The sequence below is a fragment of the Phodopus roborovskii genome, unplaced genomic scaffold (assembly GCF_943737965.1).
Source record: "Phodopus roborovskii unplaced genomic scaffold, PHOROB, whole genome shotgun sequence".
In the NCBI taxonomy this organism is placed as follows: Eukaryota; Metazoa; Chordata; class Mammalia; order Rodentia; family Cricetidae; genus Phodopus; species Phodopus roborovskii.
In genome coordinates this window covers 54,285-65,390 of record NW_026126952.1, presented here as the reverse complement: position 1 = coordinate 65,390, position 11,106 = coordinate 54,285, and the positions used below count along the sequence as shown (strand labels likewise).

Here is an 11,106-nt window from a genome sequence, read left to right as displayed (position 1 = left end):
GCCAGTAGGCGTCCCCAGTGGTCTCACAGCCCCATTCATAGCAAAAGTATGCCTCATATCCCCCACATCGGTAGGCTGTGGCTTGATCTCTATTATCTCGGGGGCAAACATAAAAACCAGTTTGGGCTAATTTGCATCTAGCGGTGGGGCTGCTGCATCCATGGGCCGTCATCTGTTGGGGTCTGGCTCCCATGTATGATTGTAAGTTATGCGGACCCATAGTTGGGATTACCCAAGTGTCCAGGCCGGCAGCCAGTTGGCAAAAGTCGGGGGTGAATTAGGCCACCAGGTGTTAAGCGCATGGTTGCCCTGAATTTCCCAAACAACCTCCCAGCTCTGGGACCAAACTTGCCATGTCAAAGAGTACACTTGGTGAGGGCTTCCTTCCTGCATCACAATTCCTAGTCCCAACAAGGCCCATAAAATGGTTAAGGGGCCCCACGGGTAAGTCTTAGCTTTAGCGGGTTTTGGGTGTGCTGAATTCTTCATGGTGAGGTCGTGGTCAGGTTCTCCTCTCCCGTGGTGTGGTCAGCCTTGACGTGGGAAGTGTGGATTCAGGCTGCGATGGCGTCAACCTTTAGTGCCGTCAGGGTAGTCAAGAGGACAGTGTATGGTCCTTTCCACCGGGGTTCCAGGTTCTTAGTCTGGTGTCTGTGTACCCATACAGTGTCTCCTATCTGGTAGGAGTGTGGTACCACCGGCTTATCTAGCTGCTCCCGATAGGCTGCTGCAAGTGGTTTCCAGACTTCTCTCTGGACAATCTGTAATGCCTGCAAATGAGCTTCCAGAGAATGACTATTAGCAAAATCAGCAATGTTGGAATCCAAGAAATTCATAAATGGGGGCGGGGCCCCATATAATATTTCAAATGGGGTGAGTCCATGTGGGCCCGGCGTGTTTTGGGCCCTGTATAAGGCTAAAGGCAGGAGGAGCACCCAGTCTCTAGAGACAGTTGCAAGCGTTAATTTAGACAAAGTCTCCTTAATTGTTCTATTCATGCACTCTACCTGTCCTGAACTTTGGTGTCTGTATGCACAATGTAATTTCCAATCAATGCCCAAAAGCTTAGCCACCAACTGACTTACCTGGGAGACGAAGATGGGCCCATTGTCAGTACCCAGGATCTGGGGCATCCCATACCTGGGGAAGATTTCTTCCAAGAGTTTCTTGGTCACGGTCTTTGCCATTTCATGTTTTGTGGGGAAAGCTTCTACCCATCCAGAGAAGGTGTCTATGAACACCAGTAGGTATCTGTATCCATATAATCCAGGCTTTACCTCTGTGAAATCGATTTCCCAATGGGTACCGGGACGGTGTCCTCGAACTCGGATCCCTGGTTCGAGCTTAGTCCTGCCTGCATTTACCTGGGCGCAGGCTTTGCATTCATCAGTTACTTTTTGTATGGCCCCGTCTCTATTTAGGAGGTATTGTCACATCTCCTGGCATTCTAGGAGAGTCTTCATCTTTTTGGGGCTCAGATGGGTTAGTTTATGTAAACAGTCTATCAGTTCGTAGGTTTGTCTCATGGGTCTAACGATTGTTCCTTTGAAAATCCAATGTCCCTTTTTGGGGTCATAAGTGGCCCCCATTTTCTTTAGGAGATTTATGTCCTCTTGGCTATATGACAGGGAGCGTCTGAGTTCCTGATTCTCCCCTGGGCACGTCAAAGGAAGGGCTCGGGTGGTGCTGAGGGAGTTTAGGGCAGCCTCCCTTGCAACTGTGTCTGCTAGTCGGTTCCCTTTTGCCTCCGGGCTATTGCCTCTTTGATGGCCAGGGCAATGCATAAATGCTCAATTTCTGAGGCAGAAACAAGGCTTTTAGCAGTGCCAGGATCTCAGCCTTGTTTTTAATTTCTTTTCCTTCTGAAGTTAATAGTCCTCGCCTCCGGTAAATTTCCCCATGTATGTGGGCAGTGGCAAAGGTGTATCGGCTATCTTTATAGACGTTCAGTCTCTTACCTTCTGCCATCTGAAGGGCCTGGGTTAGTGCGATGAGCTCAGCTCTCTGGGCTGAGGTGCCTGCCGGAAGGGCTTTTGCCCAGACTACCTCCGTCTCTGTGGTCATGGCTGCTCCCGCCTTCCGCTCCCCGCTCACCAGGATGCTGCTGCCATCCCTGTACCAGGTGTAGTCTACATCTCGGAGGGGTTGATCCCTCAGGTCCGGTCTGGTCCCGTGCATTTCTGCAAGGATCTGGAGACAGTCATGCAGTTCTGGCTTTCCCAGCAGGGGGGAGCAGAGTGGCGGGGTTAAGTGCAACCACTGGACTGAATTGGACTCGGTCCGCATCCAGGAGCATGGCCTGGTAATGAGTCATGCGGGCGTTGGAGAGCCAGCAGTCTGGAGGTTGTCTAATCAAGGCTTCTACTGCATGGGGTGCTAGGATAGTTAAAGGCTGACCCAGAGTTAATTTGCCGGCATCCTTGACAAGGACTGCAATGGCTTCTATCATTCGCAAGCAGGGTGGCCAGCCCGACGCTACTGGATCAAGTTTCTTGGATAAGTAAGCTATTGGACGCTTCCAGGGGCCCAGTCTCTGAGTGTGAGTACTCCTTTAGCATAGCCCTGCCATTTGTCCACAAACAATTCGAAGGGTTTGGTGGTATCAGGGAGGCCCAACGCTGGGGAGGCCAGCAAGGCCTTTGTAATATCCTGGAATGCCTTCTGTTGTTCCTCTCCCCAATTAAACAGAGTCCCTTGTTTGGTGAGAGGGTATAGGGGGTGCAGCCATCTCCGCAAACCCTGGAATCCAGAGGCGGCAGAACCCTGCAGTCCCCAGAAACTCCCGCAGCTGGCGGGGATTTTTAGGGGCAGGGATGTCAGTAATAGTCTGTTTACGTGCCTCAGTCAGCCATCTCTGTCCATCCCTTAATTGATAGCCTAGGTAGATGACCTCTTTTTGGCATATTTGGGCCTTCTTTGTGGATGCCTGATATCCTAATTGTCCTAGTGTCTGCAAGAGGGCTTCTGTGCCCTCCCTGCACTCCTGTTCTGATTCTGCCGCCAGCATCAGACATATTGGAGCAGTAACAGGGCAGGGTGCTGCACCCTGAAATCTGCCAGATCTTGATGCAAAGCCTCGTCAAAGAGGGTTGGGCTGTTCTTGAACCCTTGGGGAAGCCTGGTCCAAGTTAATTGGCCTGAGAGCCCAAGATCTGGTTCCTTCCATTCAAAGGCAAACAGAGATTGACTCACAGGATGCAGCTGTAGGCAGAAGAAAGCATCCTTTAAATCAAATACAGTGTACCAAGTGTGGGAAGGTGGCAGTGTGCTCAGTAGAGTATAAGGGTTGGGGACCGTAGGGTATATGTCTTCTACCCTCTTGTTGACCTCTCTTAAATCCTGCACTGGCCGATAATCCCCAGTACCAGGTTTCTTTACCGGCAGTAGGGGAGTATTCCAGGTTGAGCGACAGGGGGTGAGGATGCCCTGGTCCAGCAGCCTCCTTATATGAGGTTTTATTCCCTGATATGCCTCATAAGACATGGGGTATTGCTTAATGGAGACGGGGGCAGCTGTAGCCTTTAGTTGTATTATGAGCGGAGGCTGTCGCAGTGCTAATCGCATTCCCCCAGTCTCGGCCCATGCCAGTGGGAATTTATCAAGCCAAGGAGTCATGTCAGGTCCCTGGGGTCTTTGAGTTTCATAAAGTCTATATTCATCTTCCAGATGCAGTGTGAGAATCTGGAGGGGGGCCCCTTTGGGGCCCATTATGTTAGCCCCTCTATCTTCAAAGTGAATTTGAGCCTTTAATTTAGTGAGGAGGTCTCTTCCTAATAGTGGATAAGGGCAATCTGGGACATGCAGAAAAGAATGTGTCACCTTACCAGTAGCCAGCTGTACTTTTCGATCCGTCGTCCATTGGTATCTCTTACCACCTGTAGCTCCTTGGACCCAGGCCGATCGGAAACTGAGTGGTCCCGAGGTATGGGTTAGGACTGAGTGCTGGGCTCTGGTATCTACTAGGAAGGTGACTGGTTGCCCCCCAACATTGAGAGTTATCCTGGGCTGGGGGGGGGGCTCCTGGCCTCGACTGTCCTAATCCTCCAGGGTCAGAAGGGAGGTCGGGGGCCTGGGCTTCTTCGGCCCCCTGGGTCGCTTTGGACAGTCCTTTACCCAGTGTCCCCATTCCTTGCAATAGACACATTGGACCTTCTCCACTCGGGGTCCCTTGCAGTCTCCCCCTGTCTTAAGTCCTTTTCTATCCTGACCTGAAACGACGGTGGCCAGCAGTTTGCTAAATTCTTTGTTCCGTTTCCGTTCCCTAGCATTCTCTCTCTCCTCATCTCTCTTTCTAAATCTCTCCTCTCTCTGTTCTGACTCCTTACACGGCTGTTCCTCTCTTTCCTCAATTGTCTCTCTCTTATTAAAGATGCATTCTGCTTCTTTTAATAAATCCTGTAGGGAGCTTTCCTTGAGGTTATCAAGCCTCTCTAATTTTTTTTCTGATATCAGGAGCTGATTGCCAAATAAAAGTCATAGAGACATTGGTAGCCTGTCCTGGATCCTCTGGATCATAGGGAGTATACATACGATAGGCTTCTTTAAGTCTTTCTAAAAATGCTGATGGAGTTTCCTCCGAGCCCTGTATGACCTGCTTTACCTGGGCCAAATTGGTGGGGTGGCGTGCTGCCCCGTGGAGACCCGCTATGAGCAACTGGTGATAGAGGCGCAGGTGGTTCCTACCTTCAACTGTAGTGAAATCCCAACCAGGGCGTTCCAAGGGGAAGGCAGCATCAATTTCATTAGGCAATAGCGTGGGGCGGCCATTTTCACCGGGAACATCTTTCTGAGCCTTGAGGAAGACCCGCTGTTTCTCTTCAGAGGTCAGCAGGGCCTGCAGCAACTGCTGGCAATCATCCCAGGTGGGTTGATGAGCAACTAGAATGGACTCGATCAAAGAGGTTAGGGTGGTGGGGTCTTTGGAAAAGGAAGGGTTATTATTTTTCCAATTATAGAGGTCAGAGGCCGAAAAGGGCCAATACTGAGGTTGGCCGTTCGGCCATGTCCGGAGTGGGAGAGCGTGAGAAGTGGAATCTGGCGGGGGCTCCCGCCGACCTCTCAGTCGCCCGGCCATCGGCGAAGGGGCAGGCGCTTCCGGGGTCGGGGGTCGCTCGGGAGGCCCCCGACCTGCAGCCGCAGCTTCTCCTTGTTGTTCAGCTCCTGGACCCTGGTATGGGTGAGGTTCATCAGAGAGTAAGTCAATAAGAGGAGAGTCAGGACTGGGCGGTAACACCTCAGTGGGTGCTCTTTTGGACTTCTCCTTGACTGCCTTAGAGCTTCCCAAAGGTTTCCTTGTCACTGTACTCTTTATGAGGGTGGAATAAAGGGAGGATGTGGTCCGGGTGGTAAGAGGAGGGGGAGGTAAGGAAGGAGCGGTAGGAGTCAGGGAAGGACGTGCGGGGGTTGTGAAAGGCTTAACCCAAGGTGGAGGGTCAGAAGCCAAGGCTTCCCAGGTGACGATGTAGGCAACCTTGTCCGGGTGGCCATGTGGCCCTGGATCCATCACTCTGGCTTTCACCTGTGAAATAGTATCTAGGTTAAATGTCCCGTCTTGCGGCCAGGCAACATTAAAGGTTGGCCACTTGGACTAGCAGAGAGTAATCCATTTCTTCTTTCGGACATCCAATGACTGGTTGTTGGCTGTGTCTTGGACGTCGCCCCAGTGCTGGAGAGTGAGACTTAAGGGGGTTGTTATAGACTGTCCCATCCCTTCAGAGAGGAGGGTGTCAAAGATAATGCCACCAAACAAGAGACAGAGACAAACACAAAACAGATGCGCAGCGCGGCTCCGGCATAAAATCGAAAGCAAAAATACAGACGGAGACTCTGAAGAGGGTCCGGATCCCTCGTCTCCTAGAAGAACCACATGCCCCTCGGAAGAGGGCTGTGCCCCAACGAGTCCCACTCTGGTAGTGGGTTCAGACAGATGAGTCCCAAAAAGTCGGGCCCCAGATACCCCTGGAACGTCTTGCAGGGCTGCAGGAGAGAAGTCCGAGTTCGTCAACTCCTTCTCTATTCCGCCAGAATACTGACCGACTCAGCTGAATCGTACAGAATTCAGATTCGCAGCGCCATAGACGAACAAATGAACAATGAACACGAACAAAGTGCTGGCCAGCTTAACTCCCGATGGTGGGTCAGTGGTCCCTGGGTGAGGGTCTCCTATCTCGGACGAGCCCCCAAATGAAAGACCCTCAAGGAGTGTCTTCCCTTGGGAGAGACCCCGTGCCCAAGGATCAGTCGACAGCACTTGTGTGGATGCAATCAGCAAGAGGCTTTCTTCAGATACACAGGTACCTGGGGCGACAAGATCTCCTTGAAGACTTGCGCGCCGACAGGCTGGGGAAAAGGATTTTAATAGAGACAGGGGAGCAAAAGCGCAGGTATAGAAGCGAGATGCATGGTTAAAGGGATGCCATTGGTCAATTCAAATGAGGCCAGGGTTATTCTGAGGACAAGTTCCCTTAGTACATAGTAACCAGGTGAATAGCAACCAGATGGATAACAACCAGATGAATAGCAACCAGATGAATGGCTCTATCTAGGGTACACAGGGTGTTTTTCAGGTACTTTCCGTTCCTGGCTGGCACAGATATCCTGTTTGGCAGCCCTGGCTTGCTGACCCTGTCCTGAACCCGGGGCTACGTGCACAAAGGTTCCTTCATAATGGTGCTGCAGCAGCTAAGCTAAGCTAATACAATATGATTGGCAGGGGTATTTCAGGGAAAGGAATTATGCTGACTTCCTCTGCCACCTAAGGCAGGTGTTAGTTTACATTTGAAAAAACGGGGGGGACCTGTAGGGCCCTGCATGGACCCCTGAGGTGCCTTGAGCTAGCCTGAAGCTGTTGGCAGGAACTCCTTGCCCCAAGGCTTTTTTGGTACTCTTACCATTTTTTGATGACACACACCTCCTGACACACACCTCGTGACAATACACACCTATTAGGGAGGAGCTAAACCTAAAATTCCTGTAATTTTTCCACTATGATTTAAGTCAGTATTTAAGACCATTCTTTCCCCTCAGTAAACTTCATCTGGCATTTGGTATTCCAACATTGCCATTGAATGAATGACACACTGTCTTTTTTTTTTTTAATTTCAATCTTTAGGCCTTTACCCAATTCATGGAAGCGATGGTAGTGTGGACACTACAAAAAGTAAGTTGGTGTTGAGTACAAAGACTTTTCTACACAAAGACTCCTGATTGAAATGCTTTCCACAAGTGCAGCCCATAGACTGAACTATTCATAGGTCAACATCCAGAACTGGGGTGTTGCTAGGACCACATGTGACCTCACAGAATATGGTGACAGGTTCCCAACAAGCTTGCAGGAGGCCTTGCCAAACTGTCTACTATGACCTCCCTAGTTTCAGGTATCATCCTCTCATTCACAATGCTGTGGCTTCTTCACTCTTCCATGCTCAGAATTCTTCACAGCAACAATCAGCACAGAAGTCAGTCCAATGGTGCCTGTTCTGCTATAAAACCAAGCCTGTACCATGTCTCTAGGGAGTGTCCTGAAAAGCCTATGACTTGGATGGTGGCACTGATGCCCCTGATTGGCTAGTGAAGCATCAGTGACAAGAGCACTTCCTCCAAGGTTAGAGTGTTCTTAAAGTCAAAGCACAGGGGTCACTGACACTGGCTTCTACTGCAGACCTACACTTTTAGAGATCTGCAGAGACATTATTCTATCTATCTATTTATTTGTTTGTTTGTTTGTTTATTTATTTATTTATTTATTTTTGCTGTTCTGAGACAGGTTTCCCTGTGAGAAACCTGCTGTCCTTGAACTATCTCTATAAACCAGGCTGGACTATTGCATCCCAATTATTATAATTATTGTGATTACTGTTGTTGTTTTCAGTAGATTTTTCTCTTTAATTGAATTATTTATTTATTTTTGGTTTTTATACACAGTTTTCCACAATGCCCTGGTACTTAGTCTGTAAACCTGGCTGGCCTTGAAGTCACAGAGATCTGTCTGCCTCTACCTCCTGAGTGCTGGGATCAAAGGCATGGGGCACCACAACCTGGTGCATAAGGATTTTTAATGTCACTTACTTGTCTGCAATGATGACTCAGCTCTTTTCCTGCAGTGCACAGGTTCATTCTCTCCTTTGTCCTCCACATAAAATAAAGAGCTTGCAGAGATGATTATATAATGCACACTGGAATGATTCTCTTACTTAACAGATAGAAATGTGCTCAAGAATATTAAAAACTAAAGAGAGATTTAGAACACCAAAAGAAGATATTTAATCTGTGGCTTCTTGCTTAGGTTAGGAGAAGCCATGGTCCATTTTACCTGGTTGTCACAGGCCCTTCAGACAAACATTAGAGAAATGCAGGAACCATAGCACAAACAAGACGATAAATCTTTCTCTTGCCAGAAGACTGGATGATAGGTCCATTGCATTGGGGATTTATTCCTGAAATTCAGCACAAATTCTTGAGAAATTAATAATAATAAAAATTGTTGTCTCCATGGTTAGTTGAATACTTGGAGAGAATGGGGCTAGGAAGAAAGCCTCTATGAGAACTATGGTGAGCCAGCACAGCTTCCTCAGTGGGCAGATGAGAAAACGTCTGCATTATTCAGTGTTCTCTACTTGAACAAGACTGGGTTCATATTTCTAGAGAAATGCAGCCTTCACCCAGCCTTCTGATTGGATAAACACGTATTTTCTTCTTTGAGATCTGGTTTTTGTATTTCTACCCTGTGAGTCTGAAGTCCAAGTGAGAACCATGCAACAACTACCTTTAGTTCATGGGATTTCAGTGTGAAACTACAGAATAAATATCTCCTGTTGTGTCCTGGAATCCTCTTATTTTGGGACAGGGAATAATCACGTCAACAACATTGCTTACTGTCCTGTGCAAGCTAGCTAGCCACATTGTATCCAGAAGGAAGAAAAGAGTACAGGAAGATAGCAGGGTTTGCTTTTGGAGTCTGGGACAAGTGCTATATAAATGCATATCTCTGCTGATCTAGAAAATATATTTGTCTGGGGTGGAATACAGTTTCAGGAAACATTGTACTGTGTCATTAAGGACTGTGTAACCTTTGTCACTCAGGCGTCAATATCCAATCAGGCCCTTCAGGTAACCTGTCATTATGAATATTTATAGGGCATATTTGTGTTTGTATGGCTTTGTTTGTTTTTTTGTTTTTGTTTTTTTTTTTTTTTTTTTTTTTTTTTTTTTGAGACAGGGTTTCTCAGTAGCTTTGGAGCTGAAAGACCCACAGAGCACATATACACTCATGCCCAAACTCAGGCCCCCCGAAATCACTCATGAGAAGTGGTCTTGATGCAAAAGCATGAGGTCTCTTATATTTCAAGAGCATTGGGGTCCGCAGCCATATTCCACGAGGCAGTAGAGGACTGGGGGAATCTTGTGTACACGATTGAGACAGCTTTTATAGGGTTACAACAAAGCCCACACATCCTAAACCAATCATCTCATAGCATCCAGTGCAGACAAATCAATTTGAACTATCCAGGACTGTGCTTAACCCAGGAAGTGGGTGGTGTGACAAGACTCATTTCCTGTGTTCACTCACTCACAGGTGATGTCTTAAACATCCCTGTCATAAACAGTTAAGAAAGTGACCTTTTGCCTACTCCTGGGGTCAGTGGAGACTTAGGCTAAATTTTTCCATCCTTACAGAGCCTGCCCTAGAAGTAACTCTGTAGACCATGGTGGCATCAATCTCACAGCGATGCACCTTCCTCTGCCTCTCCAGTCCTGGGATTAAAGGTGTGTGTCTCCAACTGGTACAGGCCCCATCTGGGTGCCAGTTTCACGTTTGTCTCTGAAGAGAAGGTGGTACAATGTTTTGTTTCTGCTGTGATTAAATTACTGCCACAGGGAGTTGACTGGATATATTGGAAGAGCTGCTAACCATGACATGGTGAATGAGGGGCTGCTGTTCCCAGTTGGGGAGGGGGCAGATCCTGACATTCCTGACCAATTTGAATCTGAATGGGAAACTGCCAAGGTGTAGGCCTCCTGAATCACTTTGCTCTGTGGGATGAATGTGCTCAGAGCATTGGGAGCAGGGAACTGTGCATAGAAACATGTCTCTACTCAACATCAATCTGTTTCAGTTGCATCCATGGAAAGGTTGCCAACCTTGGAGAGGCCTCATTTCTCTAGTATCTGCAAGACATTTAGCACTTTGCATTTTGCATTTATTTGTTGACATGCATTACTGTGGCTGTTGTAAAAGGCTTCCCTTTTGTTCAGTGTACTCTACTTACATGCTATGATGTAGATGAATAAAATTGTTTGCATAAATGATTTACCAAATGTTGGAAATAAATAGTAAGTCTCACAAGGTAGATTTTAGCTTACAGACGACTGCCTCTAAGACACTCCAAAGACAATTGTATAATAATCAGTTCTGCTAGAAATCAGGATGTTAGAATACACATTTATTTAAGAGGATTGTCCAGACATTTGGGTCCAAACTGTTACCAATGAGCCACCATTGACTTAAAATCTGTTATTATGCCCATTGATCTATGAAAAACAGGCCTCTAACAAGGTGCTCAAGGAGGCATTACACTGTCAAAAGCAACCTTAAAGCCATTTGTGCCATGAAGTTACAGTGTTCTTCTTGAGACAAGCATTGTTATTCCAGGTGGGCAATAGGACACCAGGTGAAAACTATTTGAGAATCAAATCATTGTCATGTTAAGGACTTGCCCTATCATGCAGTTCATCACATGGTTTTCATTTAGGCACTCAGTCATGGAGGAGGAACATTCTTGGGAGGCTTCCCTAAGGGCCTAATATATTGACAAAAAAAAAAAAAAAAAAAAAAAAAAAAAAAAGAGCTTTCTCTAAAACCAGGAGTGTGCTTGGTAGAGCTGGTAATGGTCTGCAGTCACAGCTTTCATAGAGGGTTTGCTTCAAATCCTGAGAACCTAAGCTTTCCAACCTTGTAGAGCTGTCATTATTGATGGAAATCCCATCTTGGGCTTAGTCAGTAATGTTCTTGAGATACCCTGTGTTCCTCTTGTATAGTGTTATTCGATTATCTGCCTCCAGAATTTGTCCCATGGTCTGATGCTTCCTGCTACTTCATAGAAGTCC

At 47.4% G+C, this 11,106-nt stretch overlaps 1 protein-coding gene across 1 annotated transcript; it reads right to left on the bottom strand.

Annotated features, from left to right (window-relative positions):
- Window positions 1–554: 554 nt before the first annotated feature.
- LOC127214682 (uncharacterized) lies at window positions 555–5,503 on the bottom strand. The gene is given in 10 exon segments (XM_051174987.1): window positions 555–942; window positions 1,118–1,163; window positions 1,166–1,413; window positions 1,663–1,784; window positions 1,786–2,224; window positions 2,226–2,539; window positions 2,542–2,718; window positions 2,720–3,012; window positions 3,015–4,440; window positions 4,442–5,503. Coding segments are annotated over 10 exon segments (4,515 nt in total).
- Between the last annotated feature and the right edge of the window lie 5,603 nt (window positions 5,504–11,106).